The following is a 24,711-nucleotide window of genomic DNA, read 5'->3' as shown; positions in this document are numbered from 1 at the left end:
TTAAGACTCAGAATCATTGATAACGCAATTCACACATGCAAGCACAAAGAGACACTACTGAATGCACCAACAGTGTTCTGCCTAATCCCTGCTCAACCACAGCGCTGCTTTCCTCATATTTGCAAAGGTTATTTCCATGCCTCACAATTCATGACTGATACCATTCAAGGCAGCAGCAATTCATTTGGCTCCAGAGGAACAGCTGCCTTTCTGCAGAGAGTATTAGAAGGGGCTGAAGGAACTACAGAAAGTTCAAATCACATCACAGTAGCATCAGCGTTACCCACCAGCAGAGCATCACCACTTTCCCACCTTCACAAAGGAACCGTTTCCAGATAAAGGAACTGCAGCAGCCCTCTCTCACTCAAAAGGCATAAAAATTAATAGGATAGTAAAATCCAACCACTTTTTTTCCTTATAATAATTACCGCTTGAGAAAACAGGATGACAACTATAGCGTCAAATATTTTCTACAGTCTTTCTACCCATCTACAAAATCAGTTCCTTTATCAAAAGCAGAAGCAGGACACCAGCAACTTAGTAAAGGAAACCAAGATTTGTTTCTTCCCATGTATTTCAGGCATGCCTGTTTAAAAGAGAAATAGAACAACACTGGGAAGATGAACACCCTATCTGCTAGGGAAAAGCCTGTTTATGTTTAAAGCACAGAGGACAAACTATTTAAGGTCTGTTCACCCAAACAGAACTATCACCCACGCCTGGCGCCAAGACTGGTGATCTGCTTTAATGTTCCTGGCTAGCGTAGAGAAATGCTCGCTTATAAATGTTTTCCATAATTACAGTAAAACTCTGAGACCAGGAGCAAAACGTTTACTTGGCCTTAAACATAAATAAATTAATAAAGATGTAAAAACAAGACTGAAAGACTGAGTGCACAGACCCAAAGGATGCTTACATGTTATGCAAGTGTGGGAAAAGCAGAATACTGCACTGTGAGCGCCTGCCACACACACAAAAAATCCACAAAAACAATCATATTTAAATGCCTCCACAGAAAAAAATAAAATCCACAATCACCTCTCATAAATTCTCTCTTATTTGTGATATTATTTCTACTAATACTGCACCCCATGCAACAGAACAAAAGGCACTGTATCTAGTTTCAAATGTATGTGCCTCTGCTAACGTATGATAAAAATGTATCAGAATTATTCTTGCTAAAACTACGTAGAGAATAACAATAACATTAGCTATTTCAGCATCGATAAAGGTCCACCTATCATCAGAAAACGAAGAGCTTGTTTTAACAAGACACACCAAAACAACAAACAAGGAGCTGAGAATGGAAACCCCTTTCCTCCTGAGACAATGGAGCAAAGTGTAGGACAAAAATCTCCCCCCAAAGGAAACAGAACAAATTCTCCATGATGTCAAGCTGGGTCGGATTCAAGTTTAGCCTCCAGACAGGTTCCCTTCAGGCACACTGGTGGAGGGAAGTGTTCATGCGACATCTGCTCTTGAAATCCACTTCATTCATCTAGAATTGTGTAATACAGTCACCTATGAACATTTGTGTAATACAGCCACCTATAAACATTTTGTTAAACTTTAACTAGACATTCATATTCCCTGACATCTATGCATCTTCAGTGATTACGTTTGAGAATTATCTTCCTACTAATTATTAGGACCAATTCTACTTCAAAAGCCTCGGTACCTTGTTAAGCTAACTGTAAAAGGGATATTAACGTAAAAATGTATTTCAGTTTTGAAATCATGCACTTGCTCTGTTAAAGATAACAGCTGATATCACTCTCAGGGGGTATTTTTCACTTAATCAGCTGACACATCTAGTAGTGCTGTGCATTAGTTTCCTATGCTGCTGAAAGATTCTTTATAAACAGGAGAGAACATACTAGAAAAACAGGAAAATGCTACAGAAAAGCCTCAGAAAACTGCAGTTGGATCCAAGGATTTGACTCTCTAAGGGACTATGTGAAATACAATTAACTTAGTGATTTCCAAGTGGCATTATTTTTGCCCACATAAGAGAAGAGAATTTTGAAATCTGGCAGAGGAATCAGACTGTTTTATCAGCATGCTTCACTTTTATAAAAATATGCTCCAGCTTTCCCTGTTCAATACACTTTTGCAGACAGTGCTGAACCAAGTACACTCCAATTAAGGACGCGAAGAAAACATTTGAATACTAGTCAATTCAATTTCCTTTTTCTGCATGTAAGATCTGTTTGCATTCTTTATTATTCTGCACAGCCTCTCTGAACAGGGTAAGAGAGAACTGCAGGGGTCAAGAAAACAGCAAAGAGAAGCAAGAAGGACAGAGGGCAGTGAAGATGTGGTAGGAACCTGCACACATTGAGACTGATATTTAAGAGCGGAGATGCACATGAAGGGTTGTTACAGGTGTACAGAAGTAATATATAAACTAACCTTAGAAAAGACAGACTGCTGAAGAAAAGGAGCACTGGTAAACTCAAAACTGACAAGGAGTATTTTTGTATGTACCATCTATAACTGGTAGCATCTGGTCTTATTCAGATCAAGGATTTGAGAAGGTACAAAGCCAGAATGGACAGTTATGTTGGCTCTTCTCAAACTGGAGAGGCACAGAAGGTATTCCTGAGAAAGACAGAGCTAAAAACTCAGAGGACTGCCACCCAGGCTCTTCCCTTCCTCTACCCCATCTTCTCCCTCAATCACTCACTGGAACTGCAGGAAGATTAATTTGGCAGGGCAAAACAGATCCTCCAGAGGATTGGCATTCCAACACTGACCACACAGAAGGGTTGTGGCTCTGGCTGGTGCTCGGAACACCAGTTAAACTGCCAACACACCCAGTAGGTCTGAGGATCTGGGTGACTGGAGGGGGACAGGACCACCACTAGAGCTAAAGGTACAACAGCAATCGACGCCACACGCAGCATGGAAACTAAACAAACCCACCCTGATTGCTTCTGGGCTTAAATCAACAGTTTTGGAATTAAGACTGAGAATTCTGGGCGCATCACATTATCCTACATCTACTTACTACAGGGACTGTCACTGCCACTGAAACATTTTGCAGGGGCTAGTGCCAGCAGTGCCCTATTGCTCATTGATAGACTAACTGAAACAGGGGCCATGTCCTGCAAAGAAATATTTAAGAAGCTCATTAATATCATAAAAGATCGTGTTCACGATTGGGGGTAATGAAATTGCATCTGGTACAATAAAAAAAAACCCAAACACCTTCCCTTATTAATGAGATGCTTTCCCAAAGGCTCACAGAAACCAATTTACAACTTAAGAGCATTTTATTGGAAAACACATTACAATGCCCCAAAGCCTAACACTGATTCACAGCGTGCAAAGAGGGCAATGAAACCAGCTGAAAAAGGGCAGGTGAACACCCTTCCTCCCCAGCTGGAGTACCTTCCAGTGGATCAGACACTGACAATGTCCTATAAATGTCTTCCAGAATTGGATTCCAGAACAAATCTATGACTCACCAGATATTATGAGTATTATGACCCTGACCTTTGGTCTGGAACGGTACTGCCCAATAAAATAACTCTTAAAAGGCCATTTGCAAACAACTACAACTAACATGCTGTGATTAATCTGAAATTGAACTACTGACTTTTTTTTTTTTTCCCTTAATCATACGGTTTTTCGGTGTTTTTTAAATGGCATATTAAAAAAAAAAAAAGCTGAGTTCAGGCAGGGACACCTTTTAACAGTGATTCTAATGATCAAGGAGTTCAAGCACTATTTTAATGCTAGGGATATATTCACCATCTATTAAATCCAACTAGCCGAAAACAGCCACGGACAGAATAGTTTTCTGGTGAAACTAATAACTTTTGTTTACAAATGTCCAATGCTTCAAGGATCAAAGAATCTCTCCCCCCTTGCACCATACAAGGTAATTCCTCTCTCTTGAACTCACGAAGGAAACAACTTGCATATAAATGATTAATACAGCGTATAAAATCTGAATTTATACATAGATACACAAAACACAACAGCTGAGAAGCATTCAAAGCAACTGCAGCATTCCAGAAAAAGCAGACTGACTTTGTGATAAATCTCCTCAGGAAAGAGGAGGAGTTTCAGTGGAACATGAAGAAGTTTTTGTATTGGGTAAATCCAGGTCAGGTATCTTCAGGAACTCAGGGCAGATTTAACTTTGTCCTAGTGGCTTTGGTGACAGGTGTTTACTTGTTTTGCTAACTCGCCTAATTACGCAGAGGCAGAAACCAAAAACGTGATGAGATACTTCACATTCTGAAAGAGAGACTGTCCACGCGAGACAGCAACAATGCTAAATTATCAAGTTTCAGCTTCCCGGTTAAAGCATTCCTCTTTGTCTCCAAAACCAACCTATAATTACTTTCTCACTGTATCTGGCTTTATTGCCAAAATATCAGATAGACAGATGGAGGGGTGGGGTTATGTCATTCCCAGCACTGCAAGTTCTGGTGGCCTCAGGGTTTTCTTGAAGCACAGAAACCCAAACCGAACAAACGAACAACTGATGCTTCTGGTTTTTAAACAATGCAGAGTAAAATTAGCATATTATCCTAAAAGAAATATGAGTACCAGCTCAATTCTCTGACGCCGAACCCTTCCCCCATTCTACGGGAACCAAAGCAGCAACTATGACAATCATAAAAGGTATTTAAAATATTTCATAGGTAAACATTAGGTGGAACTACAACACACAATGTCTGATGGCTTCTGTCTGAGAGCCCTATTTCATGGGTTTATTTTTTTTTAACCAGAGAGAAACTATAACATTATCTTTAAATTTTTTTTAAAAGTGCCAAATAAAAAAGCCACCTACAAAACTCTCTCTTAAGAGGGGAGTGAGAAGGAACTGAGAAGCAGCCATTTCTTCTCTGTTTTTTTTACACAGAAGACACAGACACTACAGTAACGAAGCCACGGCACAAAATCTTCAAACAGTATTCCCAAGTTTTGCTTATTTATTATCTCAGCAAAACCAAATACAGTACCAGAAACATTCAGGAAGTGATTTGTTTGAATCACTCCCTGTTTCCCTCCACCTCCTCCAAAATCCATCACTGCTCCTCGCTCCTTCCAGCACATACAAGCTAAGCCTACAAACCGATGTTATCTCCCGCTCTTCTCCGGAATATGCCAGGACTGTGGTATATTTAAAAATGGGTCAGTCATCACGATCGTGGACAAGAAGTTTTCAACTTTTTTTTTTTTTTTTTTTTTACACCCCCCCCGGCACATTTGAGGTCTTTTTTATCTACATCCCAGCCTTTCTTCACTGCTGCAGCACTAGTACTACGTGTGTAAGCAACCAAGAAGATGAGGCGCGAGATTTCATTATCATAAGGATGCTCAGACTCAAGCTGTGGCATAAAGTGAACCAGTTTCACACTGGCTACATCAGGTCACCTCCCTAACGCACACTGTAATATTTCAGCTCCTTTTTTAGCCCCTAAAAAATAAAGACTGGAGCTTCATAAGCTACACTCCGTCTCCTAGATTAAGCCTTGAGCTGCTAACGCCGGGACGCCTTATAAACCCTGCAGGATTTGTCAAGAAAAGGAAAATCAACCCGCTGCTCCGGCCAAGCTGTGGCTCTGTCCGCGCTGCCGCGGGCCGGCCGGGTGTAACTGCCCGCTGCGGGACGTTGCTGGGCGGCAGCGGCCGGCGGGCAGGTCCCCCCCCCGGCTCCCCGCTGAAACCCCCTCAGCGGCCGCACCGCGAGGCCCCGCCACAGGGCCGGTCACCGGGCCGCGGCCTCCCGCTGCCCCGGGGAGGGGGGTCCCGGGGCCGGGCGGGCTCGCTAAGGCGGGAGGGGATGGCGCGGCGGGGAGCCGGGGGCCGAGGCTCGGGGCGCCGGCGGGCGCGCTGACACCCCGGTCTCTTACCGGACTCCCCGGGGAACCGCCGGTCGCACTCCCGGTCCCGGGAGCCGCCGCCACAGCAACAGGAAACGCCCCCACGGCCCGGAAGCAAAAGGGAGACGAAGGGACGCGCCTGCGCGCCATGGCCCGGCCGAGGGGAGGGTCCCGCAGGGGGCACGGCCGGCCCCGGCCCGGGCTGTCCCCTCCGGGAGGGCGCGATCCCCCCCCGGCCGCTCTGTCCCCTCAGCCCGCTCCCGGGACGGGGGAGGCGGCCGGAGCCGGGAGCCAGCGGGCCGCTCCCTACCGAGGGTCCCTGCGAGCCGCCGCGGCCTCTCCCCAGCCCCAGGCGGCGGCTGTGACCCCCCCGCCCCGGCAGGGAGCTCCCGGGGACCTGCCTTCCGTCAGCAGTGGGAGCAGAGACCAAAGAGGCCCTTAACGGATGGGCTGTAACACCCCGAGTGACAGCTTTAACGAGATAGTTGGTGTGTTTGCGCAGCGCCCAGGCCTTGCTATAAATACACAATTCGTTATTAGAAGCCCGGTGGGGTTTGCCCTTCAGAGGGTGCTGAAGTGTTGGCGGCTGGGCTTGGGGGGTGACGGTTCCTGCACGCGCCTGCCCAGGCCTTTGCTCGTGACCCCTGTGCACATACACAGCGAAAGCAAAGGGGGTTTACCTTCACTCTGGGCACTGACTGGTAGAACTAAACTGCTGGAGAAACCACCTTTTCCCTGGCATCAGTAAGGTTTGGGTTAGTACTAGCACTGGGCTGCTCGAGTGCTCTGTGCAGGGAGGGAAACACAGACAACCTCACGACCTAACCTCACCTCCTGAGCTATGGTTCACTCTTAAGGACTGACAATAGTGACCTCTGTCACAAGTCTTTGTTATACTTTGAATCATGCACGTGCAAGCAGCCTGCTGAACTCCAAAATGCAACGCACACAGTTACAAAACAAACTTCCCTCTCAAAATCCACCCCGCAGCTTTCCCACGCTGCTCTGAAAGAACCTGCCACCGTTTGGGCTGGAAATGTGCTGAAATCCCAGACTACCACGGGACCAATATTGTCTCTGGTTTCCACGCTGCAACCTGTTTAATCGATTTTCTTTTTCTCTTCATCTTATAGTTGTAAGCTTTTCAGAAATGTTCCCTTTTGTGCTGCCTCTGTACAGGACTAAGTACAATAAGGTCCCAATTGCTTATTGGGGCCTCTCAGCACTACAGGGAAATAATCATTAAATAAAGCGGTTTGGGGGTAAACAGCTGGCTGTCACTTGGTGACAGATTAATCCTTAGACGTTTAAAACTTTGTGCTTTGCTCTAATATAAAAGTAAAGCATTGCAGATTGCCCAACTACAGCTGTCACGGAAAGAACGTGCTGTGCTTGTGCGGCTGGCCTCAGGGCATCTCCACAAAATCTGCAAAATCTGGCACAGCAACCAGCTGAAAGACTCTGTAGCTTAGAGCTAAGGTTTGGATTGCAAAGAAGAGAATAGCACCAACTTCCTAATCCTGTGTAATTCTATAATAACAAAAAGATTTCTGACTGAATGAGTTGCAGGTAGATTACTGTCATGCAGCCTTATGCATTTGTCAGGCCAAGTGTACAAGATCCTGAGGTCTTATCAGGGAATGCAAGGAGCAGCACCCTGGAGATGTTCCAGATGAAGGCAATATTGCCTAGATATAAAGAAAGTGAAAAGGAGAAGCACTGAGAATAGTATATTCTTCAGCTTCCTTTTCTAAAACCTGTAGAGTTTGGCTGAGCCAGCTCTATGTCAGCAGACTCTTTGCTCAGTCAGTGTTTCCTCTGAAACCAGCCCTGCAGACCACTTTCACATTTGCTTTAGATCCTGCTTCATTGGTTTATAACCACATTAACCCACAGCCTATCTCAGTCGCTCTGGTTTCGCCTGTTTTATTTGGACTCCTGTCAGTAATCATTTACTCCAAGTGGGACTCCCAGTCCGTTTATCATTGTCGTCACGTTACAGCAGCCTAGGACAAGTGGGCAGGCTGGTGTCCAGCACAGCCTGCGTTATTCAGGAAGATTCATTAAACTGAGCACCTTCTCTTAAAGAAGGGGATTTTGCCTGAAGCCTGCCAAACGCTTTGGTTGCAGCTTTTCCTTCCAAAGAGGATGGTGGATCTGACCTGCCTATGGGGGCCAGGGCTCTATCTTTTCCATGAAGTAGCAGGGATGTAACTCTCAGCTAAAGAAGATGTAGAAGACCCACCTCTACCCCAGTGCTCAAGCTCGGTCGGTAGGAGGGAAGCAGTCCTCCTGCCATCTGTATTCCACGGCATATCCTTGGCTCGCCTCCATGGCACAGCCTGCTTGGAGAGCTCTCCTCCTGTCAGGGCTTTCCTGGGACTCATCTAACTCCTATTGCATAAACTCTGGAAGCATGTTTATAAGAGAGGATTAATTTAGGCACAGAACCTTCTCCACCCTTGACAGCAAAGGCTCAAAAGGAGCTTTCTCCATTTCCAGGTGAACAATAAACCTAGAGACTCACAGCTCGAAGTTTATGTAACAGTGAAGTTTGGGTGGCCACTGTTGTTGAGATCCCAGCGACTGCAACCATTCCTCTTTGTTTTTCTTCCCTGCCAGGCTTCTAACATCACATCCGTGGGGCTCTGAAACTGGAGCTGCAGCAGCTCTCCTGCATCTCTAACTCCTGACACACACCGCAGCCTCCTTCCCTGGGAGACGCTGTGCCGCGTGGTGCCAGGATAGATGGGAGGAACCAGGCGGGAGAGGGAAACAAGTTACCATCTGCCGGGCCACCCATGCTCTTCCCGTGCATGTTTCTAGCAGAATGATGGTTCCTTGTTCTGAATTAAAAGCAGAATTCCTCCTGCTGTAACTTTTTCTAATAAGAAGAGCTCTCGCTCCTCTATTTCATCACAGCCATGGAAGCCACCAGACTTTTCGTGTCTACTGCACAGTGAAAAGACATCAGGCTGCCTAATCATTTCTCCATCCTTCCTTCCCCTGGCTTCAGCTCACCCCTTTCTTTAACCATCTTTTCTTCTCTTTTCTTTCTCTGAGCCTGTTTTGTCTCCTACCACGTGGTGGTGCTGCCGTTAAAAATACCACGGCGAGCACACAAACAGCAGCACCTGACCATGAGATGGACCGAGAGCTGGCCGGGGGCCAAAGCGTATAGATGGTGAAGAAGTGTGAGTTCACGATGAGAAAACAAGAGGAGCAGCCAAATATCCTCAGATCCTGGCAGCAGCTACAGCTCAGCCTGAGCCCTGACAGAGCAGTTCGTGCTTCTGAAAAGCAGGCTTGCCACTCTGGCTACACCGTGGCCCGAAGCTTGCTTTTCAAGAGCCCTATCAGTGACTTGTCAGGAGACCACACAGTGCTCCGAGCTGCAATAACGGGAATTAGTGATATCAACTATCAACTCTGCCGCCCAGAAGCAGCTCACAAAGGTTTCAGCCCAGCATAATCCAAATATAGGCACTCTCAGACTAACAGCTGTCACAAAACAAGTCCCAATCCAGATCTGACAACAGACAGGCCGTTAATTTTAGTGAACATCTCAGAACCCTGCCGTATTGTTCAGCCTCAGTTCAAGCCACCACAAAGGGAACACGCAAAAATGAGCACATTAGCCTGGGCAGTGTATCCCTGAGAAACCCAGAAAACCACAGAGCCCCAAACACAAACCAGCTTCTCAGCCACCTCAGAGTTTTTCTATTGAATGTTAGCAAGACTCAGGAACAAAGATTCCTCACCAAAGGGCTGAGAAACAAGGTAAAAGTTACTATAACTCATGTCCAATCCCTGCACGTTTATGATGGCCGATACATTCTCCCATTTTGACAGCTAGCTCCAGCTCCTTGCACTCCAGATCACACATCTCCATAGTGGTTGTCTGGAGAAGAATCACTCACACCACCAAAGACCCTACAGAGCATGACTCCAAGCTCTTGGTGCACTGGGGATCAAGGACTGTTTGTATCCTCTCAGGTTCAGATACTTTTGTAAAGCAGAGGCAGGACTGCAAACAGAGCCTCAGACAGGAATGACGAGGCATAACTCTGCCTCCTCCCGTAATATTTGGGTTCTCTCTAAATACCCACAGAGCACTTGCTCGTATTCAGCTCCCTGCTTCCTATTTTTTTGCTGTGACACCTGAAATATATTCACTAATAGCCAGGCCTGTGGTCCTTTTCAATTTCCCTTCAGCTGCCCTGAAGGGAAAATATGCTTCTCACAGCACATATCTGAGGGCAGCCAGTTTGTTTATGCCCCAGGAAGGTTTTACTGACCTTAAGAGCCTCTGAGAGACCCTTACTGGAGAGCGAGCATTGCCTGAGGATACAGGGTAGAGAAAGAGAGCAATTCTCTCATTTCCAGAAGATTTTCTCTGCCCACAGACAATCCCTTGGGAATTAAAATGTTCTTCAGTGCCCTGAGTACCTGCCCCAAAGAGGAGGGACGGGGTTTGTCCATCAGCCAAAGCCATGCAGCAATGCCACAGTGAATGCAGTAGGAGGACAGAGTCCCGTGCACGCTGTTTGCCATTCCTGTGCACTACTTATATCTGAAAAGCAACAATCTCACCCATGCAGGTCCTGGGAGACAATTTAATAAAGTTTTGAATGCTCTAGAAATCCCTGTGCCCGGGCATAGGGCAGATTCTGGGCTGACACATCACTGCAGCTGTGAAAAACAGCCTAAAAGATCCAGCTTCACTCAGGCAGCAGGGATATTTGCTTGGGCAAAGCAGAACTTGGTGAAGAAAAAAAAAAAATATTAAAGGAAGAGTTGACCTAGAACCCTCCTTGGGGGAAAGGGGCAGGAAATGGTCAAGTGGCCAAAGAAAATGAGGATGAACTATTGCCAGGCAGGATTTAGGGATCATTTAGACTATCTGGAGAAACAGCCAAGCCAGGCCAAGCAGGGTGATGGGGTGCAGTCAAGCCAGGCAGAGAAGTGAAGCAATCCATGAGGCTGATTTAAGCAGGGGAACGGCCGCTGGAGCCCGAGAGGAGGCTGGGGAGCGGGTTGCAGCCAGGCTGGGTCAGGGCCAGGCAGCGACAGCCATACTCACTCAGGCACTGCAGACCACTTTTATTTCCAAGAGGCTTGGCACACAGCGAGCAGCTGGTGCAACTGGAGAAAGCCCCTGGCACAAGCTGGTGCCCATTGATCTCTTTCCACCTCTCTTTTGGCTCCTTGGTCTCTTTCTCCTTTTCTTTCTCTTTTGGCTGCTCTTTGTTCTTACCCTGGAAAGAGAGAAAAACACAGCTTTATTACAGGCCTCACACTGCCCACACATTTTATTTCCCCGCTGGTAAAAACAAGCATGTGGAAAGCTGGTGAGCAGTAAGTCCAGCAGGCACCTTTGTGCCCAAACCTTTAGGATGGTAGGGATTTTCCCAAACACCTTCCTAAGGCTTGGCCCAGTCCCCTAGGGCTAGGTCTGTGTGTGATGAAGGGCAGGACACGGCACTGCAGCACGTGTCTGTGCCTCTGCTGGCTCTCCGTGCCACTGTGGGTCATCCAGGCAGTCACCCAGGTGAAGCACTTCTCTCTGGGCATGCACAACTCGTGTCAAGAGAGCATGAGAGCAGCCAGAACGTGCCCTGGAGCAAGGCTCAGCAATAACGTGGCCAGCAGGGACAGGGAAGGGGTCCTGTCGCTGTGCTCGGCACTGGTGAGGCCGCCCCTCAATTCCTGGATTCAGTGTTGGGCCCCTCACCCCAAAAAGGCCATTGAATGACTCGAGCGTGGCCAGAGAAGGGCAACGGAGCTGGGGCAGGGTCTGGAGCACAGGTCTGCTGGGGAGCGGCTGGGGGAACTGGGGGGGTTCAGTCTGGAGAAGAGGAGGCTGAGGGGAGACCTCCTGGCCCTCTGCAACTCCCTGCCAGGAGGGGGCAGAGAGGGGGGATGAGTCTCTGGAGCCAAGGCCCCAGCGCCAGGCCCCGAGGGAATGGCCTCAAGCTGCCCAGGGCAGGGTCAGGCTGGCTCTGAGGAAGGATTTCTGTGCAGAAGGGGCTGTTGGGCGTTGCAATGGGCTGCCCAGGGCAGGGGGGGAGTCCCCGGGATCCCTGGGGGGGTTGAAGAGTCGGGCTGAGCCAGCGCTGAGGGATCTGGTGGGGTTGGGAAGGGTCAGGGGGAGGGTCATGGTTGGACTGGAGGAGCTTCAAGGGCTTTTCCAACCCGGATGATTCTGGGATTCTGAAGGTGGGCTGAAAGTTGGGGTCACTGCCCGGTGCATTCTGTTAGAGGTCACAGTGCCTCTGCTGATCGATATAGAGGCCCCAGCCACCCAAGAGCAATCCGACTAACTGGGGTCAGATCCCCTTTTCTTCTTGAAGAATTCAACAATTCCTTCCACAAATTCAGCATCTCTCCCTCACCTTATCCTTCTGCCAGGAGCCGGTGACGCGGCTCCGCAGGGAACTCAGACGTCGCATCACCTTTGTGCCTTTCTCTGCTTTATCGCTTTTTCCACTGTCCTCATTTCTGAAACAAGAGCAAAGCCATTTTAATAAGGGGAAGTTAACTGGCCAAACACAGTTCAGGGAGATCCCTGATGACGTTCCTCTGAAGCTCTTTACAACCCCATCTCTGAGCTTTCAATCTCCTGGAGGATCTGGCCCAGCATCAATCATGTAATTTATTAATGGGGCACTTGCAAAATAAGGAGCTGAACTTTCAAATTATTTGTGTGAGTTCTGACTGTCTCTTGTTTTTTTCAGTTCCATGGAGAATGAGGCCCCGATCCTGCCTTAACCCCTGCAGATACCAGTGTCCTGCACACAGTGTTAGCAGGGCAGTAGAGCTTAGATGAAGCAGGGCTCGAAATCAGTCTGCTCTGGGAACACAAAGCGTGTGGGTTACTGTTTGTCTCACTTACGTGTCAGACAGGAACTCAAACCAGGTGAGGTTTTGCTGGGAGGAATCGCCGCCCTCTTGCACACACGCTCTCTGCTTTGCCCTGTGCAGGGAGAAGACATCAGACACACAGCAAAGGACACAGGAGCAGAACTTTTAGGCCAGCAGACAGGCTCATCTTTGGGGCAGGAACAGGTTTAGGGTTACAGAAGAGGCACGTGAAATGCTCCTTCTTGCAATTCTACCCGAGTTTCACTGGAAGAATAGAGTGGTTCTGGTACCCTGGGGCTTTGCCCCTCAGGGACCGAGTGTCATTTGCCAGGGGGGTCAATGGCAGAGCCATGACCTCCCCACCCACATCCCTCTCCCAGACACACTTACCCATGATAGTGTTTCAGCTCGTGAAGTACCTGCTGGACAATTAACCTACCAGGGATGGGGCAAAAGAAAAGTGAGAGATTAGAAAATGTCCTTGCAAAGACATTCTGCACCCCACAAAGCATCTGGTGCTGGTTTACAACCAACTACTCAGGTGTGCCCCAACACGGAGTGGGCTCTCCTTTCCTATTGCATCTCTAGTCGCTCAGATATACTTAAGAATCTCCAGCACCTCAAACCGGCCAGGACTGACAATACTTACACGTGGTCTGGGGACACGTGGTCCTTCTCCAGCATCTCCAGAGCAGGGGGTTCAACATCTGCAACACAAGACACTCTCAGCAGGGATCCTGGTTTGCCTTTGCAGAACACCATTTACAAACTACACAACTGGACCCCATTAATCTTGCTGGGCTCCCACTCTGCCTTTGGTGGGGAGGGAGAAGTGCTGGGAGCAGTTAGGGAGGGAAAGGCTGCATTGCATTTCTGTGAGGGAGGCGGAGGCTCCATCGCTTTTCTGTGTTACCCCTCCCTTCCCCAGTCTGCATTACATGAACTTCTGAAGATCCTGCTTGCAGCTAGAGGGTAGGAGCTGATACCAGCCCAGAGACCCTTCCCATGACAGCCAGCTTCCTCTCCATTTTTTAGGCTGTGCTCTTAACAAGTCTCTACAGTTTGCTCTGGGGCAGTCCTCACAAGTGGGAGAGGTTAATGGATTCCAGCAGCACAGAGAAGGCCAAAATTAAGTTTACAGGAGCTCGGGTGCCTCTGTTTTTCTAAGGTTTTTCAGCTTTCTGTGCAGAAACCAGAACGTGATAGCCTTGTCCTGGAGCCTGCTCTCTTACCGGTATGCACGGTGGGTTTATTACAGGTGTTGCTGTCAGGAGGGGCCTGGCCCTGCCCGCAGGCACGTATTTGTCCCATTCTTTGGGGTGCAGGAGAAGGGGTGCATTTTTGCCCAGGCAGATGAAGCAGTGCCCTTTGTTTCTGTGAAACCACCTTTGTTTTTTGGGAATAGGAACTGACCAGTGCGCCAGTCACAGAGAGGTTCTATGGCAATGTGTCACTGGGGATGGGCCCATGCTTAGACTACGCTGTTAGCCAGGATCAAAGTCAGCTTGACTTCATTTTAGAGGCTCCTGGGACCATGTAGAAGGGAAGGGCAGAGGATGTCTAGACTTGCAGAGGCTACATCTTCAGCTTTTTATCTTCTTAATCACAAAGACCTTGAACTTGTTTAGTGCCACATATAGTCTATACCAACCTTCCATGGCTGGAAGAGAAGTGTCGAAGCTGAAAGGGATCTGAGGGGAGGCAACCGTCTCACAGGCTGATGGGACAGACTTTGACCTCACTCTCTTCCCACTGCTGCCACATTCCTGGAGAAGTAAAAAGTCGTGGACATCTTTGGTCCTTTGTGCCCGAGGGGAGCCTCTGTCGGGGCACAGTGTGGCTGGCAAGGGGTGAGGCAGGGAATTTCCACTTTAGTGCCAGTGATCACCCCTGCCTTGTGCAGCCACCTACCCTGCGTGCCCACCCCGGGAGCCCCAGGGCTGATACCTGTGGTATGTCAAAACACAGGATTAGATCAAGACCCAAGATATCACTGGGAACAGGCTGACTCCTCACCCTTTCCCTCTCTTGTTTTGTCAGGGTTATGAGGGCAGGACACCGTAAGGCCCAGCTGTTTGTTGGCTTCAGGTGTAGGCTCCAGGGAGCCTGGAGCAAATGACACTTGGCTGAAACCTTCTTAGGCACTTCTCACTTTTATAGGATGCGTAGCACTGTGATGGAATTGTTCTTTTAATATTAATTGAATCCAAAGATATTCCCCAGAGGAAAGCAGTGTGAAAGGGGGGGATGATGATGGTGTCAACCACCTGACAGAGGAGTAGAGAGAAGATGGAGCCAGACTCTTCTTAGAGGTGCACAGTGACAAGAGAAGAGGCAACAGGCCCAGGTTGCAGCAAGGAAAATTCCAGCTAGATATATGGGAAATTCCAGCTAGATATATGGGAAATTCAAGCTAGATATATGGGAAAAGAGAGCTGGGCATCAGCCAGCTCCCAGGGCCTTTATCCTGCATGTCCTGGAGCAGAAAAAGCCCATCCTTGCTGAGATCCCTGCAGACCTCCTGGTGTACCTGGTTGTGACGGTCTGATGAAACCACAGTTAATGTCTCAACCATCCGGTAAAGAACTTTGGCAAAGAAAATGGTTTTTATGGGAACACTAGGGCTGTGCAGGTAATGGCAGGGAGGTGGGGCAAGAGGAGGGGGTCCTGCAGAGGTGGGACCACACTTTTGGAGGCTGAACTGCCCTATCTTGAGTGACTCTGTGAAGAGCCAATAGAGAAGGTGTTTTCATAAAAAGTCAAACAATGGTCACACCTGCAGGGAGGAGGGAGGAAATCCCCACCGACCCCTGCACCCACCGACCCATTTTCCAGAAGGAAATCTGAAGGTACAAACTGCGCATGTACCAAAAGCAAGGAGAATTCTAGAAATATAAACTGTGTGTGATGCCTAATTAGCCTAATGAGTCCAAATGTCCACCTGGAGGAGGGGTAAGGAATTATAAAAGGACACAAGTCAAAGCCTGGGGTGGCTGCACCTTTGCAGAACGGGACTCCTGCGCTGGCTGGACCAACGATGGAACCAGGACTGGTGAAATCTTCCTTTTTGTCTGTCTTTCTCTCTTTTCCTCTCTCCCCTTCTTATTCAGCATGCCCGCATATAAGGCAAGGCTTGTTTGGGTACGTTTAAGGTTGTGTGGGCATGTTTAAGGCTTGTTGGGGTGTGTTATAAGATCTGCCACTAGTCAGTGTAAATTCAATGCCTGTTGCAGAGGATGCAAAGATTACTGACAAAGTTTCATGCCAATTATCTGTTGTGAGCAAATAGAAATTGAGTTGTGCGAATTGGAGAATCCTTGGTGTTCTTTCACCTTAATCCTGACCCGGGAACTGGTGAATCTGAGTCATTGTCCCGAGAAACTGGGACATGTCACTGGTTCAACGGTGGCCTGGAAGAAGCCCAGCCTGCAGCTGACCCCATGTGTGCTGCCTCCCGCTCCCCGGCTTGCCCTGCTGCCCGTGTGCACCCAGCCCTTGCACACTCACCGCCTCTTCCAAGCCAGGGCTGACCGTGAGGCTCGGGCACAACGGCTCTATCTCCACTTTGATCACCATGCCACCCCCACCGCCGCTCCAGGTTTCCAGTTCCCCTTTGGGCAGCTGAAGGGCCACGCGAGGCTGCGGGCAGGCCTGGCTCCCCTTCTCCACATCCTCCTGCTCTGGGTCGCTGCCCATCTCTGTGGCGTCCAGGCTGAACCTAATTGAAGGAAGAGGAACAAGCTGGTTTGGTTTAGCAGACCCGTCCCATTGTGCCAGGCACGGCACAGCCCCTGCAATGTCCTGGCCTTGGGCGGACAGTCCTAAAGAGCTCGTGCAACTGGGACAAGGAGGGTGACCACAGCAGGCACATGGAAAAGGAAATGCCAGGAAACGTCAGCCTGGACACCAAGTCCCGAGCTTGTTAAAAACAGCTTCTCTGGCTGCCATCGAGTTCCTGAGCTCCTTGGTCACCCGGGGTGTTTAGTGCCAGATGGTTCTCACTGATCTTTTAGCAACCCCTGAGACTGAGCAGCCACTCAGACAGCAGCCTGCCTCGCCGGCATGAGAGCTGCTGCCCTGTTAGCTGCAGTGCCAGGAAGGTCCCTCTGGGCATTTAGAAATGGCAGATGTTGTCATTTATCGAATCATCACTGTGGCATCTTGTCATAAATCCTGCTCCCGCTGGGACCCAGCTTCGAGGAAGAAAAAAGAAATCCTCTTCTGGGAACTGAGGGATGGACCAGCTCTCCCAGTGCTGACCAGCTCCCCCAGTGCCCCACAGTTTCCTGAACACCAAGTACTGTTGCAGTGCCAACAACAGAGGAGCAAAATGATGGATAGGGCTCAGTGGAAAATCTTAGTCTCTGCATGGGTTCTGTCTGCAGATCACTGTCACTTCATTCCTGCTGCCAGAGACAGGCTTCAGGAAACTTTTGCTTAGGGGACAGCGGGGTGTATTCCCCTTCCCTGGCCTCGTGCTCGCACATGCTTAATCACCCAGCGAGGGACTGAACGAGCCCCTGCCACTGCCAGCCGCTCTGCGCCGCCGCCGCTCGTGTGCCTGTTACACAGAATAAACTGTGAATGATCCCCGGCCCGTGGAACAACAATAGGTCTAAGAACCAAAGTCTAGGCTTGATAAAGAACTGCCAAGATTTCAGGCTGAGATAATTTTAGGGTACCTTATAAGGAGGAGAGATAAAAATAGTTCTTGCTGGCTTGCATCTCCCTCCCTGTCATCCGGGAGATCAATACATTTGTCAGCAGGAAAAGCATGCCTGTAGGAACCTGGAGCCCAAGGCATCCATGTGGCAGGAGCACAGGACAGGAATTCCAGGCCTGGAAACCCCTCCCAGCCAGAGCTCAGCATCATGCTAGAAAATACACTCTCTGCAGCCGTGGGGAGGACAGAGGGCTGGAGGACACAGGCCTCATCAAACCGACACAGGCAAGAAGAAAAAGGATTTGACAGAGCTCTCTCAATCCCTCTGGGGTGGGCAAAGCTGCCTTTGAGCCAGAGCGTGGAGGCCATTAGGGCAGCTGATACGTTTCAAGGTTTCCTCTAGACAGAAACGAGCTCTCCCTGGATGAGAACTCCTGGCTCCAAGACTGGGAGAAGAGGGTCTTCCTACTGCCAAGGAGACATTAAAGCCTCTTGCTGTCCTAGCATCTGTTCCTCCACATCCCACCCAACACGAGCAGTGGGCGTCCAGCTGCTTTGGCAGATGCTGATGCGGGAGGGGAGACCACCCAGCAGCTCAGGGCTCCGGCCTCGCGCACCATCATTGCACCAGATACATCAAACATTGCTCACAGCCCTGCTGTACCTGCGCTTGCAGTCCACGGGTGATAACGGGCTCTCCCAGCTGTGCCTCCGAGAGGTGGACATAGATCTCACCAGCGTGGGGAAGGACTCCTTGGCTTCCTGCAGGTCCAGCTCTTTGTCTGCCTCTGCAGGACACTCAGAAGTGCTGGTACCATCTTCTGGCACCGCTGCACAGAAGCAAACGGGGCCTTTGTTCAGAAAATGGCAGTCGGCCTCGCCGTAACGTACGGAGCAGGAAACAGGATTGGAAAAAGCAACATCCACAGACATTTTGCTCAGAGCTCCCGGTCTCTCTTCCAATAAGCGAATGGCAGACACAGCCTGGGTTGCTTGTTCTGGCTGCGCTGCCGGCTCTGGCGCTGCTTTGGTAATTGGTGAGCTCAGGAGTCCCAGATCCCTGTAATACTCCGTGCCGTGGAGAGCAGAGTCTGAGAGGAGATCCTCCGTGCTGCTGTGCAAGTCCACCGCGGGGACATCCAGCTCTGTGGAAGACGAGTCCTCCTGCAACGGCAGCGACAGCTCAGCCTGAGCGCACAAACCCTGTCCGAGGGCTCTGCACCCGTCCTGCGAAGGGGACACCTCCCGTGCAGAGCCGGAGCTGCTGTTCTGTCCCTTCTCACGGCAAACAGCCCACCGGCAGCCACCAGGGCCAGGCCTGCAGCTGGGTTTCTCAAGCCAGACTTTCTAATAGTCGTGCTCTCTTACTGCACCTCACAGCCAGACCAGCCCCAGCCCCAAAGCTCGGCTTGCTAAGGGGCCAGACCAGCCCCAGCCCCAAAGCTCGGCTTGCTAAGGGGCCAGACCAGCCCCAGCCCCAAAGCTCAGCTTGCTAAGGCGCTCATGGAGATTGTCTCTAGTCCCTGAGATCTCCCCGTGCCTTATTCCCCCTAACAACAATGCAAACACATCGGTATGATTTTTCCCAGCAGCAGAAGCAATATAACCTTGTATTCCTCGATGATCTGGATCAGTACCCCTTTCCCCATTCTTATTCCACCACGGAACCCTCTGAACACGGTGCTGACCACGTGGTTTGCTGAGGCTGGCTGCTGCCTCGCACGGTGGTAGCAGAAGGAAAGAGGACACCTGCCTTTTCTTCAGCCATGCTGGTGCAGAAGGTGTCATCCTCAGCGATCAGGGATGGGAGGAAGGTTTTGGGGTCGGGGTACTCCAAAGCAGGGGCGCTGTGGTCAGGGAATTCCCGTAAGCAGGGCTTGCAGTCGGAGCCTGCGAGACAGAGAAGGTCACAACAGGTAAGCAGATGGCCAGGATGGATGGAGAATCCGTCACACACAGACAGGTGACATCAGGCAGCACCAAAATGCTCCACGGGGCCCTCTGCTCCCTCACCCCTTGCAGACAAGCACTGCCAGGCAGTCTCGGGACCTCGGCAGCCCTGATCCCATGGGAACCTGCTGCAGGGATTCCCTAACAGCAGAAACCTCATCCCTTGAGCCACAGCATGTGCAAGGGCAGAGACCAGGCTTGCCCCATCCCAGCCAGACCCTCGTAGGATGCCCTGTGCAGCAGAGGCTGTTTCCATGGTAAAACAGAAGAGTTAAACACATTTTGATGGCTGTTATTGACATTGTGGACCTTTAAAGCAAAAATCTATCAGTAAAAATACTGACAGTGATTTTATTTTCATCCATAAGGAATAAAGGATGCCACTGGGAGGCCAAATTGGAGGCATGTTGGTGACTCCAGACAACACTGAATATGCAGAGCGATAGCAGGACCATGTAATTCTCCCCGTACTGGGTGTCTCGTGTGGATTTTCCCCACGCAGAAGTGCTAAGTGAGTGTGAACCTAAGTGTGTGTACACCACCCAATAACTCATTGAGAAACAAAAAACAAGGTCTGGACGAGCTTCGTGGTACAACCGATCGTCCAGCTGACTGAAGCACATTCCTATGCAACGAGACACGCTGTAAACCTTAGCCATGATCTCTAAACCATCGCATGACTCACGGAGGTCTTTTATTCCTTTGAGATACATACAGCTGAGGAGAATGGAAAAAAGCCAGGCTGTTGGCCGAAACACCGTGGTGGATCTCTGAAGATCTCTGAAGGGAACAATAGCAAGAGACTGTAAGCAGCCATAACGATCCAATGGGAAAAAATGGCAAGAAACTCCTCGAAACCCATCGTACTCCAGAAGAGCCAAGTATAAAAACATTCAGATGAGGAGGATATTGTTAAAAAAGCACACTCTTGGAGACCTCGCATCCTGCTGTGAGTTTTAATGCGACGTGATGCAGCCAGGAATTTCGGGACGCCGACTAGAAAAAGGCAGCGAATGGGAGGGAGAGTTTGGGGGTTTGTTCCTTGGATCCCGCTGCACACTGCAGATGCCAGATTTTCTGTTTTAAGGAGCGTTTGGTGTGTTTAAATGTGTGTGGTAAATTGAAATGAAGGTCTACAAATAATGCAGAAAGACGGATCTGTGAAGGCACTAGTTTAATTAAGGGTTTTCGAGCTGTAAGAGCAGGGAAAACTTGAAACAGACTTTCTAGCAAAGTTGTAGGATTTACTTCACAAGACATTTTTAATTGATAGACGAATTCCTACTCAGGATGTCCTTGAGCCACATCTATAATGCTCTATCTGTAAAACTGGCAGAGTTTAGCGAGCTCTTGAACATCACCTTTTGCTTTCCTGGGTTGCCTCTATTCAGCTTGTAATCCAAAATCAACCTTTTGAAGTGAAAACACATTTGAACCAGTGCAGGTTTTGGTGCGAGTTTGTAGGAAACAGCAACCAAAGATGTCAGCGGGCAGTAAAAGCCACTGAACCCTCAAAACAGGTTGGGATGAAGGTTAAGGTAGAACAGACCTAAGGGGAGCAATCAGGTTGTAGGGAAGGGCCATGGGGGACCAGGACAAATGGTTTTTCCCCTCATACAAGTCCAAAGAAGGAAGAAAAAAGGAGATTCCCTGCTTTTGCCATCTCTTGCAGCAGCGAACTGCCCGCAGGGAAAGCAGCAGAGCCCCGAGAGGCAGCAGGGATGTAGCTGCAGGAGCTGATGGGTGCTGTGGCCTGATGGAGGTTGAACCCTGGCCCACAGGTTTAGTTAAAACAAAGAGGTTTTTTTCCTCCCAAGCAGGGTCCTGCCAAGGCTACTCTGGGCCTGCACCAGGCTCCAGGCTGCAGCTCTGAAGTGGATCCCTGGCACAGAGTCAGCTCCTCGGAGGCCTGGAAAATATTCCCTGTGCTCTGCCTGTGCCACGAGGGCTCAGGATTTGGCCAAGACATGGGCTGCAGTCAACAGACCCTCTCCAGGCCCACCCGAACGACTTATATCCTTCTCGGGGAGTTCAGATGAACGCGTGGTAGGTCAGGGTGGCAGTGAACCTCTGGTGAGCTCGGCGGCAGCGGGCGTGGGGCAGCAGCACATGGCGTGTGGGGCTGCGGCCATGGGGAGACCGTTATAGGGAATGTGTGAGCGCCGGGCACGACACAGGGCTCCCCGCATCGAACGCCTCCGGCGGTGGATGCTGGCCTGGCCCCACGTACAGAGCAGAGCTGTGGGGATAACTCGGGCAAGGGGGGCTGCTGGAGGGGGTTACGGGGGAAAAAACACACTTTCAGGCACCACGTTCTGGTGTGGTGAGCAAGGAAGGGCCAGCGGGGAGCATGCACAGGAGGGAGACTGTTCTGGAGGGGCTGTGAACGTCTCTATCCCCACGACTGAGGTAGTCACTCAGATATCAGCAAGCACGGGCGGCTCTGGAGCCCCTCGAGGCTCCTGGGCTCAGGGCTGGAGCCTGTTTGGAAGGACCCGTGCTCCGTCTGGCTGCGGCGTGGTGTAAGGGGACGGGGCACCTTGGCTCCCCGGGCGCTGGCAGACAGCAGCGTTCACCTTTACTCGACTGGAGCTGGAAGTGGGATGACAAAATGACACTTTCAAGAACATACGCTGTTTGCTTTAGGAGAACATTAAGCAGATTAGGTAGTGCAGTTGCTTAATTTGCCTCTGGCCAGGAACCATAAAAGGTTATTGCTGAGGGGAGCAGCCCCATCAGAGGAATTCCCAGGGCAGAGCTGGGGAGGAAGCGTCGCTGGCCGGGCTGGGCAGGTCCCTGCACACGAGTGGGGCTCTGCTGCGCTTTGCCAGAGCTGCCTGGCAGGCAAAACGTGGCGACTCCAGGCTTCTGTGTGGGGAGGAAGGAAGTAGGGACAGGCGCCCACTGCATGTGACAGTCTGGGACAGTCTCAGGGGTTTTGATGCCATGGGGACAGTGGGATCAGCCAGCGGAGCCGGTTTGTCTCAAGAAAGAAAACTCCGTGCTGCTGTAACTGCGGGCAAGGCTGCTGGGAGCCCAAGAAAGGTTTTAATACTTCCAATTCAGGCCTACAATCAAAATTTCCTTCCTGAAACTGCCTCTGCTGAGTCCCCTCGGACGGGCTGGTCACTGGAGACGCACCCACAAGTGTCAGAGCGGGAGAGAAGCCTCTGCCAGCCCACCCCGCTGCTCGGCGCAGGACGCTGCGGGTCCCCGAGTGACCCCGGAGCCGGGCTGGCGCTGGCGGGGGGAAACCTCAGAGAGCTGCGAGCTCTCGCCATGCGGATCACATCCTCCAAGCATCGAAACGCTCTCCGCATTTCCACTGGGGAAAGGCCACACCAAACGCGGCGGGACAAAGGCACCGGGCAGTTCTGTGAAGTGAAACAATCCCAGGAGGAAGGAAAGACCAGAGTGCCTGGGCATTTCCCAGCAATCACGGGTAGAGACTGTTGGGAAACCACAGAGAGCAGCACGGACAAGAAACTAAAATTATTCTCTCTCCTCCTGGCTCTGCACCAGCTGCCCTTTGTGTACAGCCAGGTGGGATGGCCGGAGCTATAGGGTAAAACCTCTGTAAAGCAAGTGCTAAACTCCCTGTGCCAAAATCGGATGAAGCACAGTCCTTCGCCTGGTCTGGGCCCCACATCGTCGGCCGCTGGCAGCGGTGGGGATTGGCTCAGGCTGGAGGAGGGGAGAAGATAAGCCGTCCAACACTAACGCACTCTACAGCGAGCTGCTGTCTTATCGCTGCGTTTGGGGCCTGGGTTTTGGGCGTGAAGAGCTGGAGGAGCAGGGAACCAGCACACCCCGCAGCTGAGGGGTCTCGGTGGGGCAAAGAGGGGTTTGCATCCCTCTGATCCTCTCCCAGTCACAAGAAGGAGTCACTGAGCAGCTTCCCCCAGCGGCTGCCGGGCGCTGAGGGAAGGTCCCACGTGGGCCAGCGAGTGCCACGGTGCAGGCAGCCGGTGCCAGGAGAGGAGCTGAGTGAGACCCGAATGTTTTGTGCCCACAGCACAAGCCCCAGAGGGACAAACTGCTCCGCAAGCACGTGCTGGGGGCAGAGGGCTCCACCCAAGACTCTCCAAGGCAGTCAGTGCTTGTGAGCGCTGTGAGGCTGAGTGATTTATTAGAGAAATGAGCCCACCTGAGCCTTCCCAGGGAGCCCATAACCCCCCCGGCAGGCACGGCACTGGGGAGGCTGGAGTGGGGTGTCCTGGCTGGGGCTCGGGGAAGCTGCTTGGGGCTCACCACAGATCAGAGCCTGTGTGACCCTGCTCCTGCTCTGAATTAACCTTCCTTTGGCCGTTCGGTTCGGATCTTGGTCTCCTGCACATCCACATCGGAAAAGAACTGGGTGGGTGAGGGATTAATGAGGGAGAAAAAGTATCAAGAGCTCTAATGCCACAGATAAAGGTACCCAGAAGCATCAGCCTGAAGACAGTGTTTGCAGGCAAGGGCAGCAGTGCCCAGCAAATGTCCTGCTTCCCAGGGCTCTCACTTCCCTCCTTCCGAGTCACGGCACCGCCTGCAGGAATGAGGCCAGTTCACACAACTGCTGGCGTTTTCCGTCCCTGCCGCCGGACACCGTGAAGCCCAGACGGTGCCACACAAACCGCCACGGCTCCGACTGTGCTCTGAGCACGGGGGCTCTGCTCGTCAGCCCTCTCTGAGAGACTGGAGGAATCTTTTCCCCAGCATCTGCTCAAACACCAAACTCTCAACATAAGGCTCAGCCCTCGCCGGGCAGCCGCGCAGAGACAGCTGTCTGCAAACACTGGGACCTCCAGCTCACCGCCAGCAACGAAACACATTTATTACAAAACCAGAAGGCTGAGATTTAACCCATTACCCAGCTCTGAAAAGCATTTATGTGCCTCGAAAAGAAGACGAAATGGAAGGAAAAGCGTTAACCAACGCTTGGGCAGTGTTCCCTGCAGAGAGGAGCGGGGTGCACCCAACACCAAGCTCTGCCCGGGGACCCCAACCTCTCCCGCCCGCCCGCAGCAGCCCAGCTCCCCACAGACGGCTCCGGCCGCTCACCCCGCACGCGAGGCTGTTTGTTACCTCGCTTAAAGGACCATCTCTTCTTCCAGCGCTTGGAAAACGATGGCCAGGAGTGGTTGAGCAGCGAGTCTGACATTGGGGAGCTCTGCGAGCCCCGTGCGAGGTACAACCCCGAGCAGGAGACGACAGCCCGGAGCACGGCAGAGCTCGGCGCGCTCTAAGGCAGCACTGCAGGCTGCAGCCCAGGGGCTGCCAAGGGGGGAGTGGAGAAGCCAAGTGTTTTGTCAGAAGTATCAGCTGATGGAAGTTGTAGCCAGAGAGAAATTCCTGGTCTCTGGCGTTCCCACCTGTGTGACGGGTCAGTGACTTCCTACAGCAGGGCCC

General features: G+C 50.9%; 1 protein-coding gene across 3 annotated transcripts in view; it reads right to left on the bottom strand.

Annotated features, from left to right (window-relative positions):
• ARHGEF18 (Rho/Rac guanine nucleotide exchange factor 18) overlaps nucleotides 1-24,495 on the bottom strand; it is a 48,654-nt gene extending 24,159 nt beyond the window's left edge. For 2 of the 3 annotated variants that reach the window (XM_074927779.1, XM_074927778.1), the window contains exons 1-8: nucleotides 18,035-18,335; nucleotides 16,215-16,425; nucleotides 14,359-14,473; nucleotides 13,357-13,414; nucleotides 13,098-13,142; nucleotides 12,739-12,819; nucleotides 12,239-12,344; nucleotides 10,927-11,101 (exon numbers count right to left, since the gene is read on the bottom strand). In XM_074927779.1, the coding sequence (XP_074783880.1) occupies nucleotides 10,927-11,101; nucleotides 12,239-12,344; nucleotides 12,739-12,819; nucleotides 13,098-13,142; nucleotides 13,357-13,414; nucleotides 14,359-14,473; nucleotides 16,215-16,425; nucleotides 18,035-18,303 (1,060 nt within the window). In that variant the 5' untranslated portion in view covers nucleotides 18,304-18,335. Of the gene's footprint in view, nucleotides 1-10,926; nucleotides 11,102-12,238; nucleotides 12,345-12,738; nucleotides 12,820-13,097; nucleotides 13,143-13,356; nucleotides 13,415-14,358; nucleotides 14,474-16,214; nucleotides 16,426-18,034; nucleotides 18,535-19,123; nucleotides 19,261-24,387 lie in introns of those variants that run through there. The other variant, XM_074927777.1, reaches the window with a different exon arrangement.
• Nucleotides 24,496-24,711: the final 216 nt, after the last annotated feature.

This window comes from Athene noctua, chromosome 27 (assembly GCF_965140245.1).
Source record: "Athene noctua chromosome 27, bAthNoc1.hap1.1, whole genome shotgun sequence".
NCBI classification, from domain to species: Eukaryota; Metazoa; Chordata; class Aves; order Strigiformes; family Strigidae; genus Athene; species Athene noctua.
Note: the sequence above shows the minus strand (reverse complement) of the source record. Positions and strands in the feature narration are given on the sequence as shown.